We start from the raw sequence: 25,438 nt of genomic DNA, 5'->3' as shown, positions 1-25,438 counted from the left end.
GAGATCAGCATACCAGTGACTGAATGTTCTAACCTACCACAGAGTCAATTTTCAGGAATAAACTAGCATGAAATAAAATTACTTTAAAAATCCATGAGAACTACACTGTCTGCATAATCAACAGGCTATCTGGTCAAAAAAAAATGAATATTTTATACAGTTTTCATCTTTAAGGATTTATTTACCTAATTCAATCCAAAACATACAGTCTGATAGTTTTACCTTCTCAGTAGTTATTTAGGAGCAGTGGAGTATAGATTCCAACTTGCTAATCAGTTCTTTGGCTCATCACACTCACAACAGAAAAAGGGTTTTGGGGCTATTTCTACATATGTGTAAAAGAGTCAAACAAAAATACCAGCCCTCACAGGCACTCACAGGTGCTGCAGGAGTGCCTGGCTCTGAGCTGGAATCCCACACAGCCTTCCCTCCAATTCCCAGCATACAGGGAAAACTCCAAACCAAAACTGTTAAGATGATTTAAGTTCATAAGTTAATTTACATGTTACACTATTTTTCAAATGATTACTTAAAAAAAAAAAAACACACAGAGAAGTTTTTTAAAGATTCTAATCCTTAGAAGGCAACCCCAGTAAGCAAAAAGTAAATATACATATACACATACATCAGATAACTGAGGACATTCTCTGGACAGTTACCTACATCCAGTAGAAAGGGAATAGAAAACTACATGAGCATGAATTTACAATCAATTTTGGGCTATTTTGATGATTTCATTTTAACTCAAACTCTCAAAAATCTGCAAGTTTTAAAAAGATGACCAAATTTAGGCTGTACTAAAAATAAAATATAAAGATATAAACACTTGTTGCCAGTAAGTTGGTATAATCAAATTGTTTATAGTGAAATAAACAGAAATTCAAACAAGCCTCCTGCACTTTGGTTAAGTTTTCCTAATTCTTCACGGAACTACCTTGTATGATCATTCAAATGACCTAAGTGTAATCATTTTGCAGACAACATGCTTCTCCTCTTACCAAAGGTACACTCTACCACGTAAGCCAATTTTATTCTAGTTTTCTTTATGTAAGTGTGAAAAAAGAACAGATGTTTTTCCAAAATTATTTAAGTTTGGAAGACATTCATTCTATGGTTTTCTTCAATATAAATCCTTCAGAATCCCCAAACCCCTCATGGTGATACCTTAATAGCTGACTTCCTAAAAGTACAAGTTATTAAATAAAGATCAGAATGCAAACGCACAGTGTGGTTCAACTGATAAAATGTTGATCATAACTGGATGTTGTGAATTATTTGCCACGCTAATTTCATTTTCCACCATGGACTTTAAAAAAAAAAAAATCTGGTTGTTCTGTATGTCATGCACTAAGCGATTTCTAAAATTTTACCACATTATACAGCTCAGACTACACTGCTTAGATTCTTTTAGATCTTGTCTGATAAATTGTTTTCATTGGAGTTATCAGCTGGCTTGATCATGCTTCAAATAAAACTGATTAAAATGGTCTTTTTAAGAAAGGAGAGTTTGCTCTGAGTTACTCCAAAGTCCTGCCGATACTAAAATGAGATCCTATGGAGTGCTGAAAGACACAGAGAACTGTCTTTGAGTTATATTTTTCATTATGCAAAACTTGGCCCTGGAGAGATGGCCATGTACCTCGTTAGCTGAAACAGGCAAGCATGTCAGCTCTGCAAATTAACTTACCGGAGACATCTGAAGTGGATTCAGATCATTCAGGTTTCTAAAGCAGATCCAAATCCACTCAACTATTAGGGCAACCTTGTGAGGTTAGAATCTCAGAAATGTGTATCTTTATTGTCTTCTTTTCTCCCCACACACAGAATACCAATTCCTCCTTAAGCTAAATCTGCATAAGGAAACAGCGAATGCTCTATGGCAACCAACAAGGAGAGGAACAAGTCTAAGTTTTCAAAACTATAATTAGTATATACTCACAATCTGCGCCCCCCATCCAATAAATACAAATGGGAACAGTCTAATACTCTTTCTCCTTATATTAAATCTTTGTGTTTATTAAGCGAAAGGCTCCCAGGGACCCTGTATTATTATGTAACATGTGTCATCCAGCCAGTGTGATGTAGTTTGGAATAGAGTAACAAACCCCTTGGTTTATCGATTCTGTCATTAGTAACTTAAAATACCATTCATCTGGGTGCTTACTCTGTATTAACGTCATGTTCCTGCCACTTTACTATCTATCAGAACTCCAAGTGGAGTGGTGTGTAACGAGTTCCATTCAACTTTCCCACCCAGGCTGTGCAGCCCACTGACATCAGAACTACATAGTTGTTTATAATGCTAGGACAATACCAGAGTGGTTGCATCAGAAGCCAGGAGTGAGGCAAATAATGTGACCACGATGTCAGTAAAGGTAAGTGGACTTCTCTTCCTCTGACCCCGGGAAACATGTCACCCTCCGGGGGAGACAGAGGCACCCGGTTAGCAACATTATATAAAGTCCTTAAGGAAAATAAGCAATATTCTCCCTCAAATGTTATGAAAAAAATATTTTTAAAAAATCAACAGACTAGGTTTCCATTTGTGGATTGTAAATGTCATCCAATTCTGGAAATCAAAAACTCTTTCCTTTTATATGTGTATCTGCTTATTTTTGACACTTTAATGATGCCAGAACATCAGGTTTGAAGAGTACCAGCGAGAACTGCTAGCATGTAGAGAAATCCGGGAGAGCCACAAAAGCATAGAAAGTCAGGGTGATAGCAGACGCATTTCAAGTCTGAGGAGCCTGCAGTTAGGATTTTCCGGTTGGGCAGGTTTGCCAGGGCATTTGGGAGATGAGGCTTTCAATTCTCTCACCCATACATACACAACCTGTCACACATCTGGGGCGCATTCAAACTCTACGTACAGTAGATGGCCTATATGAACGTATATATATATATATATTTAAAAAAAAATAGCTTGACATCTAACAAAGACAGGGAGGCAACGTAGGTGCAGTGAGTCTGGTCTGAGAAACGTGCACAGCCCCGCAAGAAGTGCGGGTTAAAATGAAACATTTCTGAGGGTGAGGATCAACAAGGCAAGCGGGAGGGGCGGGAGCCGACAGACAATACAGAGACCCGCAGCTCCCCACCGACCGGGTGCCACACGGACCCGGAGCGTAACCCCTGCTTACTGTGGACTCTTGGGGTAGAAGGGCAGGGTCACATGGCTGAGATCCTGGATGTCAAAGGCGGTGGGCTCAGCGGAGATCGCCTGCCGCTTGGTGCGCGGCTCGCCTTGCAAGGTGCTCGCGCTCTGCTTCTGCGCCTGCTGGGTGGCCGGCCGGATCACCGAGCGGTACTTGTCCAGCTCGTTCTGCAGCTTCTGGATCAGTTCGTCCTTCTGATCCAACTCCAGCTCCAGCTCGTCGATGAGAGCATCCCGCTGCCTCAGCTCCTCGATCTTCTCCTGGAGCGCGTACTGTAAATCCCGCAGGGTGCCCATGCTCCTCCGGGCTGCCGGGGGCTCCTTCCTGCCGCTGCTCCGCGTCTTGGGGCTTCCTCCCCTCTCCGATCAACTTTCCCCAAAGTCGCTGCTGCCTCCCGAGTGCGAAAGCTTCCGACTTGAGACCAAAGCCAGGCTTGGCTTCTGAGCATGCCCAGTCTGCCGGCTCCAGCCACCGAGAGTTTCAGTGCAGATTCCACTTCTCCGGGCTGACTGGGAGGCTGAGAGCAGGGATAAGCCAAACGGCAGGTCGGGCCAGGCTTCCACCTGAACCGTGGCGGGCGCCGGGGAAGAGAGACGCGAGCGCGGTGGCCGAGCAACGGGAGAGGGACTCGTAAGGTGGGGGTGGGGTGGGGGACTCCGAGGCCGCGGCGGGTCTGCCCGGGTCACTCGCGCCGGGCGCCGAAGGAAGCCGGCGGAGAGTGTGGGGAGCCTGATAAACCTCTCGGCGCGCCAGGGGATGCGCGGGCGGAGCGAGGCGGGAGCACTACTTCGGGGGCGGGGAGGCGGGCGGGAGAGGACCGGAGGGACCCCGAGCAAACTGGGGAGGCGTCTGCCGCCCGGGAGCCTACCGGGCTGGAGGACGTGGGGACTACAATCCCGGCGACGAGCGAGGGCAGAGCGGACTCTGCATCGTAAGCGCTCTGAGTTCTGGAGGTGTCTGGACTGCCAGCCTCGCGGAGAAAGGATCCCCAGCCTGTGGCTGAGCTCTCGCGTCTGCCTCGCCGCCTTCCTCACGGGGAGCGCCTCACACAGGTGGTAACGCTTGAAAACAAACTTGCCTCTCCGGAGAGGGGAGCGAGTCCGTGCAGGGGAGGGGTTTCCACTCACACCCGGGTGCCTTTGGGGGAGAGGGGGAGCTTTTGATCCCACCCCAACCCGCGCCAGCGTTTCCAGCTGCTTCGAATGAGTCCCCTTTCCACTCCTTCTAAACTCGGCTTCATGAACTCTTTTTAGGGCAAAGGCCAGAACGGGATGGGACGGAGCCCTAGAAGGCTGCTCAGCTTCCCCCACTGTCCGTCCCACTTAACCAGTGTTTGCGGAATAGTTTATGCAAGGGCCTTCCTCCTTCCACTTGCTGAATTTGTAGAGGGGTGTCAGGGGCGGGAGGCGGGCAGGTCAAAATCACTGCGGTATTCCAAAAAGTTCACTCTGAAATTGAACCATACCTTTAAAATTACTTTCTTTTTTTTTTTAAGTTTAATTTTATTTTATTTTTAAACTTTACAATATTGTATTAGTTTTGCCAAACATCGAAATGAATCCGCCACAGGTATACATGTGCACCCCATCCTTAACCCTCCTCCCTTTTCCCTCCCCATACCATCCCTCTGGGTCGTCCCAGTGCACCAGCCCCAAGCATCCAGTATCGTGCATCGAACCTGGACTGGCAACTCGTTTCATACATGATATTACTTTCTTGATAACCAAACTGTTAGGGCGCTAGCCTTCCCCTTGAATGGCAAGACACAAACTTTGAAGAAGAGATAAAATCTTAAAGGAAAGGGGGGACCCTAGACGAGTCGGGGTATACTGTACACTGTACCGCCCCACCCCCACCGCCCCCATCCCTGCCTGCTCCGTATTTCCTAAAATGATGACAATTTAGATAGCATCCTTTCTGTCCAAGGGTAATTCTTCTATCATGTTTAGAATCTTCCATAACACTTAAATTCCTCATATTTACCTAAATCTTCACCTAGTCATTTAAATTTTTAGCATCTTTATTAGCAGTCCTTTAACTACTATTCTTGAGAACTCAATGTTATAATCTTCGATGTTCTACTTGGCTATTCCTTAACACTAAATAAAACAAAGTAGACAGAAGATAGATTAAGATTCTGAATTGCAATCCAGAACTATTCACTGGAATCTAAATTTAGACAAGGATATATATCAGTCTCAAAAAAAGTGCTTACTTTTTGCTTTTGAATACACAACCTGTTCTAAGAGGAGCAGAAAGGAAAATGGGGAGGCGAATGAGAAAAAAAGGAGGAAAGAAAAGAACAGAACCAGCTAGCTAGTGTCACTTTAATAAGCTTTTTGATTTAAAGTGTATTTAATTTTGTCTGTAATTAAGGTGTAAATGAAAAAGGATACACAATCCTAAACATTCTACCCAGATTAGGATTTAATTCTCTCACTACACATGATATGACAAAATTGTTCTGCTTTCCAATGTGGATGTTTTCAGAAGTGCATTTATTTCAGAATGCATCGTACAAGGTGAATGATTTCCCCCAAACAAACATGGATAACTTACAAATACTGAGAGCAGCAAATAGTAGTTCTGAATTATTGTTGTTTTAATGAAAACTAAACCAAGCAGAAGTGCTCTGGCTTTGTATAGCTGAGTCTTTTCTAAAAGAGCTTCCATGACATTTTCCTTCTCCCAGGCAAAAGGCCAAATTCTTATCTTATTTAACCTATGGGAATTCTTTAATTCCATGGGAAAATGTCAAAAACTTAATGAGACTCCTTTCCTATAGATCTATTATAGGGGTCTAGGAGCCCAAGAGTTTAATGTCTAAAAATATACCAGGAACATTGTATAGGGGACATTATTAGACAACTGCTAAGCAAGGTTATGCTGTAAGGTTCATTTGAGGCTTAAATGGGGTTACTTAATGTCTTTGAGCAGCACAAAGAAAGAAGATTCTTCTTCATTTGTAGAAAGCTTGTCTACACATAAAAAGGATAAAAGAAACTAAAGCATTTTCCCCAAAACATAAAGAATTGCATTTAAACCAGGAAAAAAATCCGGTTGTTTTTTTTTTACAAAAATGAAATTTCTTCCACTGTTAATGTAAATATTTTTCACTATTTAATCTACCATAATCTATGTACCACTAGAGGATGTTACATTTTCATTTTAAATGGGATTCTTGTGATACAAAATGTATTCCTTGATGAACCCCATAGTGAGAATCAGAAATCTGTTGTAATAAATGCAAAGAAATTAAACATCTGAGAAGATGTGACTATTACAATTTGACTTACAAATTGTAAGTTAAAAGATGTTCAAGTTATAAGACTATATTTGGCTGCATTACTGCATATAATGAAAAAAATAAAATTATCCTTCAGTTCAGTTCAGTACAGTTCACTCAGTCGTGTCTGACTCTTTGCAACCCCATGAACCGCCAGGCCCCACTGTCCATCACCAGCTCCTGGAGTCTACCCAAACCCATGTCCATTGAGTCGGTGATGCCATCCAACCATCTCATCCTCTGTCATCCCCTTCTCCTCCTGCCCTCAATCTTTCCCAGCATCAGGGTCTTTTCAAATGAGTCAGGTCTTTGCATCAGGTGGCCAAAGTATTGGAATTTCAGCTTCAACATCAGTCCTTCCAATGAACACCCAGGACTGATCTCCTTTAGGATGGACTGGTTGGATCTCCCTGCAGTCCAAGGGACTCTCAAGAGTCTTCTCCAACACCACAGTTCAAAAGCATCAATTCTTCTGCGCTCAGCTTTCTTTATAGTCCAACTCTCACATCCATACATGACCACTGGAAAAACCAGAGCCTTGACTAGACGGACCTTTGTTGACAAAGTAATGTCTCGGCTTTTCAACATGCTGTCTAGGTTGGTCATAACTTTCCTTCCAAGGAGTAAGAAAATTATCTTTAAATACTTTATATATGAAAACCCTAAATTCTAGGCTTTTCTATTTTAAAAGTAAAAATAAATATTTTAAGTATTACAGTGATGTCCTTGACTGTTTGAGGGACCTTGGTTTTCTATCTCTACCTTTTGAGTGATTCTAATATTTTCTTAAACATCTTTTGCATTGCATTTGGTAAATGCTGGAAATAAATTTTACATAAAAAATCTAGGTCTTATGGTTTCATTTCAACAGATATATGTACTATATGTCTTATAATAAACTTAATTGGCTAAGTTATAATATCACAGATCACACACAAGTCTACTTTCTGCTATTTGGAAGTGGCTACCACAAATTTGGGGTAGAATGAAGCTTCATATATTCAGCTTTCCCACTGCCTAGCTGGGATGAGGTCTTAATGTTAGATGCTAAAGCACAGAACAATGCCATTTTGAAGGAACTTAATTCATATACTGGAATTCCATAGTAACTTTTCAGCAGTCTCTCTTTGTTATAGCTCTAACAGAAGCAAAATTCCAGTAGCCAGATCCACCTATGGCATATTAATGCTCTTCAATTCTGCATCCAACCCTCATGATTGAGAATAACTAATACCACACCTTACTTAATGGGATCTCAGAATCACTTAATGAGACCTTCAGTAATTCAGCTTTTTCGTAATACTGGCCATTAAAAAAATATTCTTTTGAATGTATTATTCTACACTAAAAACATATTTAGTCTCAAAATAACTGTGATAATTTTGTCATCCAGCTGCCCATTGCACTGGTGCTATGGACATGGAGGCCTGGCGTGCTTCAGTCCATGGGGTCGCAAAGTATCAGCTGAGCAACTAAACTGAACTAAACGTTTCCTGCAAAAGTCCGAAAATCGAAATTTCCTTCTGTCATTTCATGTACGTGTCTTGAACAGCAAAAACAAAACCAAAAACAAACAAAAAAACATAACTAAGCTTTATAGGTCATGTAAGCAGCCCCTTACAGAAGAATCTAGATATTAAGGTAACTAAGAGTGGTAAACACACTAGCTTGCTCTACAATGTTCATCTTAATCGTGACCACAATAAAAATAACTAACTTCCTAGAACACTTAATGTATGACAAGCACTGTTCATGTAACCTCACGAGTTGGACATCATTTCCTTTTATACTTGAGAAAAGCAAGGCAGAGAACCACTCACTTTGTGTTGTTGTTCATTCTCTACGCTTTCCGACTCTGCTACCCCAATGAACTATAGCACACCATGCTCCTCTTTCCTCCATTATCTCCTGGAGTTTGCTCAAATTCATAGTCAGTGATGCTATCTAACCATCTCATCACTCACCTAGTATCAAATCCAGACCATTTGGTGCAGAGCTCAGTCCCCTACCCACTGCCCTTCACTGAGTTCTGCAGGACTTCCAAGGGTTGGTAATGCCTTCTTCTGGATCCAGAGTGATAAGATATTAATTAACGTTAACTGGCCTGACTTTGGAGTTAGGGACGTGGGAAGAGAAGAAATTTGGAAAATTGTAAAACAGTAGGAAAAATATTTTTTAAACGTTCCTTTTCCCCAAACTGTCTTTATTTCAGCCTCATTTCATCTTGGGTTTATGGTCACCAACTTGTACCCATTTACCTGGGATTGCCCTTGTTTTAATATTAAAATTGGTTGGGACTGTCCTACTTTTTACACTAAAGTCCTAGTTACACCTTGGTCCTGGGCAAACCAGGAAGGTGATCATCCTCTATAATTCAGGATTGCAAAGCCTCTCTATTTTACAAATATTTTCATATTTTGTATTCAAAGTTACTGATAGAAAAGTAAAACCAAGGAAGATCTGTAATAATAATACCCATTATTTTAAGCACATTACAAACCCACTTACACATTTCTTTCTGTGAATATGTTTTAGGAAAGCAATCATCCAATTTCAATGCATAATAATACACCACAGGAATTGTCTTTGGACTGTAAAGGGGAGATGAGTCAGACAATAGAATTTTAATTACTTTGATAAGTCAGACAATGATTCAAGGCTTTCTTTTTGGTTTGCTCTTATAAAAATCTAGAATTTAGACAGATTGGATTCTTAGAGACTAAGCATAACAATTCAAGTTCCTGCTATTTGACTAACTCATAGGATTATCTGATTATGATTATTGTGTTTGGTGACTAGATTTGGTCATCAGGAATACATATTTAAATGAATATAAATAAAAATTCTAATGGCAGGGCTGTTCTTAAATCACAGTATCACAAATGATAAGTTGTGCATGGAAAAGGGAAAAAAAAAAAAACATAAAACATTAATGATGAAAAACTTACTGCAGAGACATGGAAAATCATAGTGCCTTGTACCATACTTGCTAATGTGCTTAGAGTTTAATACCGAATTAGTGTCATACTTAATATTAGTTGAAATGAATTCTTATATTCCACTGCATAAGATGATGCTAAGTTATTACTGGACCTCAGCCTAAACTAATGTGCATGGAAATCCATGTACTCTTTACCAAGAATATTTCTTTCTACTCTTTACTCAGCTGATCATCTCCAAAGACCAGAAGAAATAAAAGTTTTTTAAGAAGAAAAGTATTCTGTTTTCTGTGGTTTTCTTCATAAATGGAAAAGTTTTTAATGTGTAAAATGGAATTTAAAAGGCTTTATTCACAAAATAGTTTACTAAATTTAAGTCCAGTGGAAATACACATGACTAGGCAACATCCCTGTATCTGATTAATAAATTACAGTTTATCAGCTCCATTTCAGTAGTGATTTTTCTGGCAGATTAAATGTACATCATTTCCTAACTCAATGATCAGCATTTCCCACAAAGTATTCAAAAATATTTGCAAAGGCAATTTTGTATTTAAAACGTTATTTGACAGCATGTGGCTTATAGGAGAACAGCTCTGACTCAATGATTTTTTTATTGTTCCTTTTATTTTAAATAGCATTCAACCACTGATATAACTTGGCCATTTCCCTCCCACTTGTTCTGTAATCCAAATTTAAAGTAAAAGCAAAAAAACAAACAAACAAAAAAAACACTTTAATTCTAGAGAACTTCTTAAAATTAGTAACGTGGGCAAGTACTGAAGATGTAAGAAAGATAATAGAGTACAAGCTTCAGTGAATTGGCTTTCTATCAGTAAATAACTTGAATGAACTGAGCAAGAGAAAAATGGCAAAATACAACTGAGAATGTCAGAGATTTGGAGGAGAGGGGAAGCTGTAGGCAAAAAGACATAGTCGAGAAACGTATAGAAATCTTCACTGTTGTGAACTTAGTGGAAAAGTAAATATAACCTAGCTTCAAATTAAAGAAACTCTTGATATTTGATTTTTATATAATTATCATGAGATGGAAGTCCAGAAATCCATCTCTAATGATACGCAAATGAAGTAGTTGGCTGGTAAAAACATAGATGTCATTCTAGGGTCAACATATGGTACACGATAGTTATAAAAGCATTACCCTTGAAACAAGGATAGAGCCTTAGGCTGGGGTTCATGAGATGCAAACAGTATGCTATGTGTTTGTAACCAACTGTTAAAATATCAGTCACTTTGCCCAATGTATATTTCTAGATGCTTTTCAACTGTGGTGCTGAAAAGACTCCCTTGGACTGCAAGGAGATCAAACCAGTTGATCCTAAAGGAAATCAACCCTGAATATTCACTGGAAGGACAGATGCTGAAGCTGAAGCTCCAGTACCTTGGCCACCTGATACTAAGAGCTGACTCATTGAAAAAGACTCTGATGCTGGAAGATTGAAGGCAGAAGGAGAGGAGGACAGCAGAGGATAAGATGGTTAGATGGCATCACCGATTCAACGGACATCATTTTGAGCAAACTCTGGAAGACAATGATGCTGCAGTCTATGGGGTTCACTTCAGTTCAGTTCAGTCGCTCAGTCGTGTCCAACTCTTTGTGACCCCATGGACTGCAGCACATCAGGCCTCCCTGTCCATCACCAACACCAGGAGCTTACTCAAACTCATGTCCATTGAGTCGGTGATGTCATCCACCATCTCATACTCTGTCATCCCCTTCTCCTCCCACCTTCAATCTTTCCCAGCATCAGGGCCTTTTCAAATGAGTCAGGTCTTTGCATCAGGTGGCCAAAGTATTGGAGTTTCAGCTTCAGCATCAGTCCTTCCAATGAATATTCAGGATTGATTTCTTTTAGGATGGACTGGTTGGATCTCTTTGCAGGCCAAGGTACTCTCAAGAGTCTTCTCCAACACCACAGTTTAAAAGCATCAATTTTTCAGTGTTCATCTTTCTTTATAGTCCAACTCTTACATCCATACATGACTACTGTAAAAACCATAGCCTTGACTAGATGGACTTTTATTGGCAAAGTAATGTCTCTGCTTTTAATATGCTGTCTAGGTTGGTTATAACTTTTCTTCCAAGGAGCAAGCGTCTTTTCATTTCATGGCTGCAGTCACCATCTGCAGTGATTTTGGAGCCCAAAAATATAAAGTCTGTCACTGTTTCCATTGTTTCCCCATCTATTTGCCACGAAGTGATGGGACCGGATGCCATGATCTTCGTTTTCTGAATGTTGAGCTTTAAGCCAACTTTTTCACTCTCCTCTTTCATTTTCATCAAGAGGCTCTTTAGTTCTTCTTCGCTTTTTGCCATAAGGGTGGTGTCATCTGCATATCTGAGGTTATTGATATTTCTCCCAGCAATTTTGATCCCAGCTTGTGCTTCATCCAGTCCAGCATTTCTCATGATGTACTCTGCATATAAGTTAAATACGCAGGGTGACAGTATACAGCCTTGACGTACTCCTTTTCCTATTTGGAACCAGTCTCTTGTTCCATGTCCAGTTCTAACTGTTGCTTCCTGACCTGCATATAGGTTTCTCAAGAGGCAGGTCAGGTGGTCTAGTATTCCCATCTCTTTCAGAATTTTCCACAGTTTACACTGATCCACACAGTCAAAGGCTTTGGCATAGTCAATAAAGCAGAAATAGATGTTTTTTTCTGGAACTCTCTTGCTTTTTCGATGATCCAGTGGATGTTGGCAATTTGATCTCTGGTTCCTCTGCCTTTTCTAAAACCAGTTTGAACATCTGGAAGTTCATGGTTCACGTATTGTTGAAGCCTGGCTTGGAGAATTTTGAGTATCACTTTACTAGCATGTGAGATGAGTGCAATTGTACAGTAGTTTGAGCATTCTTTGGCATTGCCTTTCTTTGGGATTGGAATGAAAACTTACCTTTTCCAGTCCCATGGCCATTGCTGAGTTTTCCAAATTTGCAAAGAGTCAAACATGACTTATCAACTGAAAAACAAGAGTATTTCTAGAAAACATTTAATAATTTCTAATTTGTTCAGGTTAGATTTTTTTTAATTCACTTTTCAAAGTGCAGATATTTAACCTGGTAGGTAAGTATACTTTAAAAATTAGTTGCTCAGAGTTAAACAGACAAATGTGCAAACACCTATATATAGTAAATAAGTTTGCCACAACAGCACTATGTTAAGTATCATATGGTTTTAATGCCCCACATAAATAAATATAAAATAGGAACCTTTACACTTTGGTTGGTATTAGACGGAACAATCAGAGTCTGTCTCGAGTTACTGCAATATGTAAGAATGTTTTTACTCAAAGATCAAATTTAAGGAGTTATCATGAAAAATTCATCTAAGTTTTCCATAGAATAAAAGAGAGTCAAAATTCTAATCATCGATCTTTCTTAGAAAAGCATCTATATTAAATACTAATTTTAAGTGGAAAAATGACATGGTAATCTCAAAACACTTATTTATGGAACATTAAAGTTATTACTGCTGTTAGGAACATAGAGACCTTGATGAAAGTTGCCTGTTTCCACTTTGCAGCGCCCCCTGGTCCAACACTCTATCAGGATCAACAAAGAGCCATGAGCAATCACAGAGCCCCGTCGCCTATCACAACAGCATCTCCACACATGGCCCATTAGGTAACTTAGTTACTCTATGCCCCTCTCACGGGCACTCCCAAAATACAAAAAACCAAAGGACTGATGACAATATCTGCCATGGTTTGATACCCCACCCCTCCTCACCTTCTAAAAGAAGAAGCAAAAGTCTTCTTCTTTATGAATAATAGATATCTCAGAATTTTGAGTGAAAATATACCAGAGAGACTATGTATTTCAACATCCTAATTTCAAATTTCAGGAAATTTAAAGGGCAAGAAAGTTAAATGAGGCAGAGTTTCAAACCCAAATCTCCTAATTCTCAGCATACTGTTCTGAAAGTTATTGTATGCATTCTCTTGACATTTTATTTATACTGTACATAGAAGCCTGATTCAGTTCACATGAAAATCCTCTTATCTCTTAGTAATTAATAATCGTTAAAGTCAATTAAGAACACTTTAATTTGCTGCAGAGAACAAAATATATTAAAATGCCTTTAAATGTCTAATTACTTCTAGTGTGCCTCTCTGTATATTCAAACCATATAGAGCTTTTGTTGCTACTTGGGCATCTATATTACATGAAGGAGTGTGTGTGTGTGTGTTCACATGCCTCACAAGTATGAAAATTAAACCACACCACTACACTCTTCCTAATCAACTCTCACTTATGTCAAAGTCAAGTCACATCAGGTGGATGTACTTTTTTGCACCTATCTTATTTGACAAAGATCTACATGTGGAAATACAGTAAACCATCTCTCTTTTTCTCTTTCCAGATACACAGCTCAAGTGTCTTCATATTACCAGGTTTTAAAACTATGTAAAATAGGAAACACATCATCACCAAGAAAGAGAAAATTTGTTTCCAACTCATAGAAATTAAAAGGTAACACCAAGGACTTCCCCGGTGGTCCAGAAGTGAAGAATCTGACTGCCAATGCAGGGGACACGAGCTCGATCCCTGGTTCAAGAAGAACCCACATGCCAAAGGGCAGCCAAGGCCACGTGCCACGGCTATTGCGCCTGCACTCTAGAGCCGCACATCCCAAGTCCTGAGCCCCAGGGCTACAGCTACTGAAGCCCGCAAGTCCTAGAGCCCGTGCTCACAAGAGAAGACACCACAAAGGAAAGCCCACTCAGCACCTCCCTACAAGGAAGGGCGGCCCCTGCTAGCTGCAGCTAGAGAAAGCCCACACACAGCGAGGAATACCCAGCACACCCAAAAATAAAAACAAATTAACAAAATACATTATTGTTTTTAAGTTAAAAGGTAATACCTAAACTATGAACTCTCAGAATTCAAAGAGTGACACTCACTTTGAGTCCCTCAAATTACATAATTGGTCTGAGACCGTTTGACGATTTTAATGTCATTTAATGACATTTTGACCATTCAACTTTAGAATATGCCCAAATGTGATTCTATTCATGCAATATGTTCTACCGGGAGTACCCTGGGCTTCCCTGGTGGCCCTAGTGGTAAATAACCTGCTTGCCAATGCAGGAGACATAAGAGACACAGGTTTGATCCCTGGGTCAGGAAGGCCCTGGAGGAGGGCATGGCAACCCACTCCAGTATTCTTGCCTGGAGAATCCCATGGACAGAGGAGCCTGGCAGGCTACAGTCCATAGGGTTACAAAGAGTCAGACACAACTGAAGCGACTTGGTACGCACGCACACACTGGAGTACTGTACAAAAATTTTGCAAAGAAAAAAAGGACAGTAAAGACGTTATTTTAAAATACATTGAAATACACAGCATGTAAAATTTGCATTACATTTTTATTTTCAAAAAATGATTTCATACTTTAACATTCTAAGTATACATGTTTTAATAACCAATACGTCTATAAAGCAAAGTATTAACACATTACATAATTTTCATATTCTGGAATCAGGGAATAGTCAATTGTGAGAAATTGGAAGAAGTGATGAAGAAAACACAAATAACCAAGAAAAATAATACAGTAACAGCTGGTACAAAAGCTAAACTCAGGGGTCAATGGACAGCTTTGCTAGCAAGCCAATAATTCTGAAAGCCCTCAACCATGAGACCATATACTAGAGCCCAGTATTCCTCCAAAATGTGAACTAAAGAATACTAGTTCCTTAAATGGTGATAAGTTTAACAAAAAAGGGTGCCAAGGCCAAAAAGGTTTTGTTTTGGAGACACTGAAAAAGTTCAATAAAACAGATTTCTGTCTACATTATTTCTCAGAACTTTTACTATTTCCCTATGTTCTATTAATCTCCAGAATAAATATAAATACAGAAAGTTGATTTAAACACCTAGACTTTCTCTGTTGTAATACTTTAAGTGTTGAACTTGAGTATTTAGTGTCTAAAAGTACATTAGATAATTTATGTGGGCTTCCCTTGTAGCTCAGTCGGTAAAGAATCTGCCTGCAGTGCAGGAGACCCGGGTTTGATCCCTGGGTTGGGAAGATCCCCTGGAGAAGGAAATGGCAACCCACTCCAGTATCCTTGCCTGAAGAATCCCAGGGACAGAGGATCCTGGTAGGCTACAGTCCATGAGGTCGCAAAGAGTCAGGTACGACTGAGCGAACAAGCACCTATCCCATTTGTGGAATTCCTTATTGGAATTTACCTACATAGCAGTATCAGGGACAAGCATGAACAGTTCTTTCTGGTCCCAACAACAGTACTACCAACTGCCGGTATCTCCCCATTAAAACCACAATTTACCCAGCCTGTGACCACAGCCAGTGACATGCAGAAAACCATGAACACACGACAAGTATGGTGCTCACACGAAGAACTAACTGCCATCTGACCGGTAAGCACATGTCCTTTCTATAAATCAGGCTGGGCCGTAGGACTATTACTCAGGTTGGGAAAATGCTCAAGAGAAAATGATAATAGGGCTGCAATCAGGAGTGCAACTGAATAATAATTAATTACACACATATTATTAAAAGATGCTTGCTCCTTGGAAGAAAAGCTATGACAAACCTAGACAGTATATTAAAAAGCAGAGATATTACTTTGCCAATAAATGTCCATCTAGTCAAAGCTATGGTTTTTCCAGTAGTCATATATGCATGTGAGAGTTAGAATGTAAAGAAAGCTGAGTGCCCAAGAATTGATGCTTTTGAACTGTGGTGTTGAAGAAGACTCTTGAGAGTCCCTTGGACTGCAAGGAGATTAAACCAGTCCATCCTAAAGGAAATCAGTCCTGAATACTCATTGGAAGGACTGATGCTGAAGCTAAAGGTTCAATATTTCGGCCACCTGATGCGACTAACTGACTCTAGGAAAAAACCCTGATGCTAGGGAAGATTGAAGGCAGGAAGAGAAGGGGACGACAGAGGATGATATGGTTGGATGGCATCACCAACTCGATGGACATGAGTTTGAACAAGCTCCAAGAATCAGTGAAGGACAGGGAAGCCTGGCATGCTGCAGGCCATTGGGGTCGCAAAGAGTTGGACATGACTGAGCAACTGAACTGAACATATTGTATTTTGCTTCTTATAAATCTCCAGGCACCAAGCAATTTCAGCTTAACATTTTAGAACTTTTCCACTTGTCATTCCTTTTCTGCCTGGAAAATCCTTCTCCAACCTCCTTCACCATCATAAGATACTAATCCCATCGCTTCTCAGTCACCACCTTTCTCACCTCTTGAGTCAGTAATTCAGCGACCGCATTCTTTAGCTCTTTTCGCATATACCACTTCTGATAATCTTTCTGAATCATCTCTATGAGATTTTCCCTTAAAAAAGCACTTTCATGATTTATAATTATATATTATTTGCAAGGATACTTGTTAATGGTTATCTGATCCATTAGACTGTAAACTGCAAGAAAGCAGGGAACTCTATCTTGTTCACCAAGACCTAGAACAAGTAGGCCCTTCCTGCACATTTGCTAACTGCACTGAATGAACAAAGGGAGGACTAAATGAATTCAGCAAACATTTATTTAGTATTTACAATACACCACCATCAATAAACAGAAAAAATGTCCCTTTCTCCACCAAGAAATCCAACCAACAAACTGAACTAAGTGACCTTGGATGCAATGTAATATGGGTTTCAGTGACACTCTAACCAGTGTGTCACTCAGAAATATATGTATCATAAGCCTCAGAAACTTTACTACAATTACCCATGAGGGGCAGCTACACTAAATTCCCAGGTCTCAATCAGGAAATCTGCAAGTCATGTGATTGTCTGGGTTCTAAAGAGCCCTGATTTTCCATGTTCTTCATGAAAATATTTGTGATATCTGTTGCCCTTAGGAAGTTCAAATGTGGGTCTAACCACTCAAAAAAATTCACTTTGGTGAAAACTTTGAAACTAAAATATTGTGACCAAAATTAGCCTGGAATATGTGTGTATGTATGTGTGTGTGTGTGTGTGTATGTGTGTGTATGCGTACACAGCTGTATATAGATGTGTACAGGATAGATGGTGTGTGTGTATATCAATTTAGAAATTTGCAACTTAGAAGTGAATACAGGTAATGGATGTCTCTATAACATGGTAGCAAAAGGCAACATGAAAAATATGATACGTTAATTTTTCAGAAAATGGATACTTTAGCCCTGCATATTCTTTCTGTGTGGAATAAATCAAATTGATCAGAGGCTCAGTTTAAATATGTGCTTTCTTTCTGCAGAAAAAATAAAAACATAAACATCACTCTTTGAACCACATATTTGCCTGATTAAGACTCATGATAACTGTGCTTTCTACCTGCCATCCTGAAATATTTCTAGGAAATGCTATTTTTTGATACCCAACCACCTTTTCAAATTATACTTGACAATCAACTCTCTAATGCACCTTTAAATTGCTATAATCTCAGACTCTTTCTTACTTGAAACTTATAATATATTGTGTTCAAGGTTCAGTGATCTTTTATATAACACTGGCAGCATCCATAGCATCAAGTCTGCGGTTTTTTCCTTTTGTTTCCCCCCAAATTCTCCTCTTTTGTTCACAAGTTCTAGCTACTCCTTCAAAAAGCCAACTGCTTTATTTGTATTTGGCCTGTTTTTAGTAGTCCTTCTTAATACCTACATCTTTTAGAAAATGTGTTTCATATTATTTTGAGGGCAGATGCTTCCAATTATAAGTACCCTATGGCAGTGAGTATTCACCAAGACTGCACTCTGTCTGATCACCTCATTTACAATGGCTCTGGAAGTTCAGATTGAAATGAAGTTCAAAAAGCAAATCTGTCTCCAATAATACATTAAATTCAATAATGTAATTCTTAAAGTAATATGCTTCTCTTCCTCTCCTCTCTAATTCTTTCTTTTGCTCTTTCTGTAGAATATCAGGAGGGGGCCCTCAAACAAATGCATAAGCTTAATGCCAGTTAACTAACCAAATCCTTCAATGCTAACCTTTAGGTGTTAGCAGAAAGCTAAACGTTAAATTACTGTCCAATTAAAAAAAAAAAAATTACTGTCCAATTAAGCCAAAAGCCAGAGGTGTAAAGTTTGTTAATGCAAAAAAAAAAGGAATATTTCTCTGGTATATGTTTCATATAACTTCAAGAAATCTGCAAGAAGGTTTCCTACATTATACAAATTTACTGCACAGGTATATAGGTTTTGTGATAAAGCTAATTTTTGTCAAACTTAAAAAACCTAAGCCAAACTTCTCCCATGAAAAAAACAAAAGGAGACTCCTACTTAGGGAAGAGAGTCAAACTTGGAGATAAAAATTCAAAGCTTTGCACACATATCCTCCACTAATCTATATAAACAAAGCTTTACACTACAATAGGATAATGCTACTTCAGGAGAGAAATTGAAGTTTCTGATTTGCAACTGTCTGAAACTTCTGGGTCTTCAACAAAAACTGAATGTTATTACCTATTGAATGTAAGAACTCTCTTGACATGGCATCATTTATTTCTAATGGGTCTTCTTCATTTTTTTTCCTAAGAAATCGAAGTCGTGTCATATTGCAGTTACCAATATACATAATCCTTTTGGAAGCAGTTATTTCCCCAAAGGAAAAAACATTTTTGATTAACAGCAATTAAGCTCTATAAAAGAGAAACATCTTATTGAGATACGCACGCCTTACCTCTTTACATGTAAAAAAAATATTCAGATAAACACAATATTTTTTAGGAAATAGTTTCTAATTGAGATTTAAATTGGTCACTTTCTAAAAGTGCAAGGTCAAGGAAAACATTACACAATTTTGAAATTTATACTTCTCCTTTACATGACTTGTTTTATTTTAAACACAATTCCATAAACAGTGCACATTCAGCAAACAGTAAATTCTTCAAATTTTTCTGGCAGCTATTAAATGCTAATTTCTAAGGGCTAAAATGCAGAACTAAAAGGGCAATTGCACCCTCTGCTGTTCACATTTTCTATTCCATATGAATAAAGTACTGTATATGTTTGTTTAACATTCATTATTGAAGTAAATCATATTGGCAGGTAAATCACATTGGCTTCCTTTGACAATAATTAGCAGACCCTCAAATAAGCTCCATTTGTTAAAATTTCTTTAATAATACAAATGGCAACTTGACATTTATATGGATACTGGAATTAAACTAATTTAGAAAATAATGACTATTAGCAAGATACTTGAAATGTGAAGTACTCATTAACTTCCTGACAATAAATGCTACTTTTGATCACCTTTCAAAACTAGTTTTAACAAGGAAAAAATATCAACATAAGAGCCAACAATTGGCACCCTCTTGACAATATATAAAGTTTACCCAATTTTTTTCAAGTTAGAATTCAAATAAATATTTACATTTCTCTAAACGTGCACACTGACAGTCTAAAAAATTAATTTTAAGATCCACCTATGAAAATTATCGAAATTTAAAAATGCTAACATGAATCAAAATTAATAGCACATTTGTTCTTTTCTTTTAAACCACTCATGTTTTAATTAAATAGTAGTTGTTGGATATTTATCTTAAAGCTTTCTTACTGATTCTTCTTCTAGGGATAAAAAAATTATCTAGTTGCTGACCAATCCACCCACCAAGATTAACTAGATAATAAAGGGCCAAAATATGTTTAACGCACTGGAAATTTTCTAAGTGGTAAGGAGCTGAAGGGCTAATGTCTCAGACAAAATGGGAGTTCAAATCAATACATACTGCCCTTTTGAGGCATTTACCAACTACAAAACACTCCCAAGAAGATAAATAACAATATAGATGAGAAGCTGCAGCTAAGAAGTAGAACACAGGTTCTACAGGTCTCATGGGCTAAAGGGGTAAAACTGGAGGCCAAGCCCAACCATTTCAAAATCATAAAGCTAAATCTTACGTGGTACTATTCCATTACTCATAAGATGGAGACATCTTCAAATCTGCTCAATCCATAACTGGACTAAGGTGACATGACCCTCATCAGCCTGTGTGTCAAGAGCAAAAGTAACTCTGCAACGAAGGAAGATTTCAGGGCCCAGAACCTCAAATTACAATTTTTCATGTACCACATCCAGAATTCAATCATAAACAGCTAGGTATACAGAGATAATATTCCATAACCTAAAGTTACAAAAAAAAAAAGAGCAGACTGATGGGAGATCCTGATGTTGGAATTATGTGATATGGACATCAACATAATTGTGACAAATATGCCTTAGGAATATGATGGAAATGTTGATATTACTGGAAACTATGAAAGATATTTTAGAACTGAAAATAGCAGTAACTAAATTTTCATAATTCTGCATTTACGTTTAATTGCAGGAGACAGAATTAGTAGATCAGAAGATAAGTCCAAATAAAATAGCTAGAGTAAATAGAGGAAAAGAATAAAACATTGAAAAAAGAATATGAGATGTGGTGTTATAGGGAAAAGGTCAAATCTATATGTAATCAGAGTCCCACAAAGAGAGGAAAGAGAGAACAGGGAAAAAGCAATGTTTGAAGAAATGATGGCTGGGGATTTTCCAAAACTGAAGAAAACTATATCAAGCCGTGATTTCAAGAATCACTGCAAACCACTAGTACAATAAATACAAAATACATTTGGGGAGACACACAAATACACATACCCTAGACATCTCATTGTAAAACTACTTAAAATAGTCAGGGAAGCCCCATAATAAAATAGGGAAAACACCTAATATCACACAGAGAAAACTATTCATCCCCTACAAAGGAGCAAGAATAAGATCACAGTAGACATTTTTAATTGAAGGAGTGAAAGCCAAAGAATGGTAGAGAAAAACCTCAAAGGATTAGAAGAAAATAAAACTGCCAACCTAGAATTCTATACTTGTCAAAAATATCCCTTGAAAATAAAGGCAAGAAAGTATGTTTTCAGAGAAACAAAAACCAGAGAATTTGTCACCAACAGATCCACACTAAAGATGACACTAAAAAAACATTCTTCAGGATGACAGAAAATGAAACTAGATGAATGCACAATGACATAAAAAATAAGTATTAGAATGAATATGAGGTTAAATAAATGTGAATGATTAAAAAATTATAATATCTGACAACAATAATATGAAAGAGGAAAGTGAAAATGAAAGTCGTGTCCAGCTCTTTGTGATCCCATAGATTGTACAGTCCCTGGAATTCTCTAAGTCAGAAAGAATACTGGAGTGGGTAGCCTTTCCCTTCTCCAGGGGATCTTTCCAACCCAGGAACTGAACCAGGGTCTCCTGCATTGCAGGTGGATTCTTTACCAACTGAGCTATCAGGGATTCTTTACCAGTTGAGCCACAAAGAAAGGAAACGAATATGAAAGATAGAAGGAGACTAATAGAGTTAACAGTGTTGTTAGGTCACTGTACTGGCTGAACAGTAATAAAAGCATTAAAGTACCTTTAATTTTGCTAGTTCAAGGATGCCCTGCATGTTGTATTTACAGAATAACTGCTAAAAGAAATAAAACATAGAAATGAAAAATTGATTAATGGAAAAGAGAATATTAAAATAATTTATTAATTCAAACATAGGCAAAAAAGAGAAAAAATTAAAGGAGACACAAGTAGAACACAAATAGATGACAGATTTAAGCCAAAATATACCACTAATTATACTAATGTAAATAAATTAAATACTCCAATTACTAGACAAAAACTGTTTGCATGAATTGAAAAAATAAAACAAGTACATACACATTATAAGAAACAATTTTATATAAGAAAACTGAATTGTTTAGAGTGGAAAAGGTGCACAAACTAAATACAAGCCAAAAGAAAGCTGCTGTAACCCTACTAATATGAAAGAAAATTTTAAGAAAATATTACTAGAGATAAAGAGGAACATGTCACAATAAAAAAAAGAATTGATTTATTAGGAACGAATTATAATTCTAAATTTATATGCACTCAATAACACCTTCAGAACATGTGAAGTAAAAATTTCTAGTGCTCAGAGTAGATATAGACAAATTCACAGTCTTATTAGGTGATTTCAACTTATTGTTCTTAATAACCGAGGGACAAAGCAGATAGAAAATTAAGATTTAGAAACTTTGAACAATATATTTCACAAACTTAATAGCAATAGGTAAAACACTCACTTCAAAATTGCAGGACATTGTTTTATAGTGCATAAGCAATTGTATTACAATTGACCACATTCCAGGCCATAAAACAAGTTTCAACAAACTTCAAATGATTGAAAGCATGTACTCTTACTGTAGTGGGATTGAGGTAGAATTGAATAACAATCATCATCTCAGATACAGAAAAGGACTTGATAAAATTCAATATCCATTTATGATTTTAAAATAATCTTAAAATTTTTGACCTTAAAGGGTACTTAGATGATGGATGATATCTACCAAAAAAATCTACAAGAAACTTCAGTACATACTGGTAAAATACTGGAAGAGTTCCCCCTCATTTCACAAAAAGAAACAATGCCCATCATCAGTGCTCTTATTCAACATTATAAATGAAGTCCTGTCCACCGAAATCAAGTAAGGAAAAAGGAAACAAAATGCATGAAGATTAGAAAAGAAGATTACACACTTGAATACATAGAATTACAGACAAACTATTAGAATAGGTGACTTCAGCAAGATCACTGTATAAAAAGTTAATATTAAAAATCAATAATTTTTTTATATTAACAAGCAAAGGAACATTTTTTCAAGATGATAACACTTTTATTTTTTTATAACTTTTTAATATTAAAAAAATGCATCATTTATTTTGGAATATAATTAATGAAATACGTAAATGCTTTCTTCAGAGAATTACTGAGACAAAATGAAAGAAGGCATCAAATATGGAAAGTTAAGCCATGCCTATATATTAGAAAACTCAATATTGTAAAAATGTCAGTCCTCTCTAAATTGATTCAAAGTTTCAGTTCAATTCCAAACAAAATTTCAGCTATTTTTTTTGTGTGTGGAAATTCCAAAATTTATAAAGAATTACATTGCAAAAGATGTAAGGGCTTCCCTTGTGGCTCAGCTGGCAAAGAATCCACCTATAATGGGTTCGATCCCTGGGTTGGGAAGATCCCCTGGAGAAGGGAAAGGCTACTTACTCTGGTATTCTGGCCTAGAGAGTTCAATGGACTGCATAGTCCATAGGGTCGCAGAGTCGGACAAGACTGAGCTACTTTCACTTTCACGTTGCAAGAAAACATCTAAGAGTATCTTGAAAAAGAACAAATTTGAAGGACATACACTACTGCATATCAAGAGTTACTATAAAGCTACATAATTAAGAGTGTGGCAGTGGTAAAAAGATAAACAAATGGCTCAATAGGATATGGACTAGGATACGGATTCCTGAAATAAACCTATGTTTGTTTGCTACTTGATTTATAACAAATTTATTATTACACAAATGATAGTCTTTTCAATAAGTAGAGCTGTATCAATCAACTATCCATATGAAAAAAAAATAATAATCTTATGCTTCCTGATACCATACACAGTAATTCAATTCCAGATGAATTGCAGATCTAAATGTGAAAGGCTAAAATATGAAGCGTCTAAAGATAACATAGAAAAGCATATCCATGAACTTATAATATGTGAGGATGTCTTAAACAAGATGCAAAAAGTTCTCACCACAAGCGAAAAAATTCATGAAGTGAACCATATTAAAATTAGAGAATTATTTTGACTAAAAGACACCATTAAGGTGGATACATGTCATTATACATTTGTCAAAACACATAAAATGCACAACACCAAGAATGAATCCTAATGTAAATTACAAACTTTGGGTGATAATGATGTGTCAGTGTTGGCTCATCAGTTCTAATAAATGTACTACTTTTAGACAAGATTTTGATAGCAGAGGAAGCTGTGCAAATGTGGGGGCAGGAAGTATATGTGCAATCTCTGTACCTTACACTCAATTTTGCTGTAGATCTAAAAGTGCTCTAAAAATAAAGTTCATTTTTTTTACAAAGATAATATTAAAGGATTCAAGAGGCAAATTACAAAATAGGAAAACATATTTGTAAAGTATTTAATCAGCAAAGGTTTATATTTAGACTACATCTGGAATTTCTATAAGTCAGAAGACATATAGAAATTGACCAAAAAAACTTGAAAATTTCAAGTACTTTGACTAAATAAGATATTCAAATAGCCAATAAACATATGAAAAATTTCCCAATTTCATTAATCAGTAGGAAAGTATAAATTAAATTCAATGAGATAATCATACATACCTACCCAAATGGCTAAAATTGAAAGAAAAAAATCACAACAACAAACGTTAGAGAGTTTATAAAACAAGAAAAGCCCCATTGTACTACTACCAAGGGTAAAAATTCATATAGCCACTAGGGAAAACTTTGCCAGTTTCTACCTAAACTGAACATATGACTAGCCCTTTATCTAAAAATGCCAAATTAGGGATATGCCAAGAAAAATAGGTACATAAATCACCAACGATGTGAGCAAGAATACCTGTGAAAACGCTATTTATAATATACCAAAACTGACAACATAAATACTTATCAACATTAGAACAAAAATAATTGCATTTATACAATAGAATACGGAAAACAGTATAAAAAATAAAAAAATAAAATGATACATATTGTATGGTTTCTTTTTTAAAAATTCAAAACTGGGCAAAACAAATTTATGATGAAGATAATGGTTACTCTGGGGGAAGAACTCAGGACTCATGATCAGGAAACGGTATAAAGAAGACTTCTGAGGTGCTGGGAAAGTTGTTTCTTGATCTGAATAGTGATTATAATAATGGGAGTTCAGATAACTCACTATACTATAAACCTATGACTTAGGCACTTTTCTCTCTGTGTTGTAACTTTTTTTTTTTTAATTTAACTTTACAATATTGTATTGGTTTTGCCATATATCAAAATGAATATGCCACAGGTATACATGTGTTCCCCATCCTGAACCCTCCTCCCTCCTCCCTCCCCATACCATTCCTCTGGGTCGTCCCAGTGCACCAGCCCCAAGCATCCAGTATCGTGCATGGAACCTGGACCGGCAACTCGTTTCAT

The 25,438-nt window shown here is 37.5% G+C and overlaps 1 protein-coding gene across 2 annotated transcripts in view; it reads right to left on the bottom strand.

Moving 5' to 3' along the window:
* PRKG1 (protein kinase cGMP-dependent 1) overlaps nucleotides 1-25,438 on the bottom strand; it is a 1,417,535-nt gene that overhangs the window by 1,321,592 nt on the left and 70,505 nt on the right. Inside the window, exon 1 of one of the 2 annotated variants that reach the window (XM_027529230.1) lies at nucleotides 3,144-4,436. The exons of the other annotated variant lie outside the window; for it this stretch is intronic. Coding sequence (XP_027385031.1) covers nucleotides 3,144-3,454 — 311 coding nt within the window. The 5' untranslated portion in view covers nucleotides 3,455-4,436. Of the gene's footprint in view, nucleotides 1-3,143; nucleotides 4,437-25,438 lie in introns of those variants that run through there. 2 annotated transcript variants of the gene reach the window in all.

This window comes from Bos indicus x Bos taurus, chromosome 26 (assembly GCF_003369695.1).
Source record: "Bos indicus x Bos taurus breed Angus x Brahman F1 hybrid chromosome 26, Bos_hybrid_MaternalHap_v2.0, whole genome shotgun sequence".
Taxonomy (NCBI): Eukaryota; Metazoa; Chordata; class Mammalia; order Artiodactyla; family Bovidae; genus Bos; species Bos indicus x Bos taurus.
This window is presented reverse-complemented; position numbering and strand designations above follow the sequence as displayed.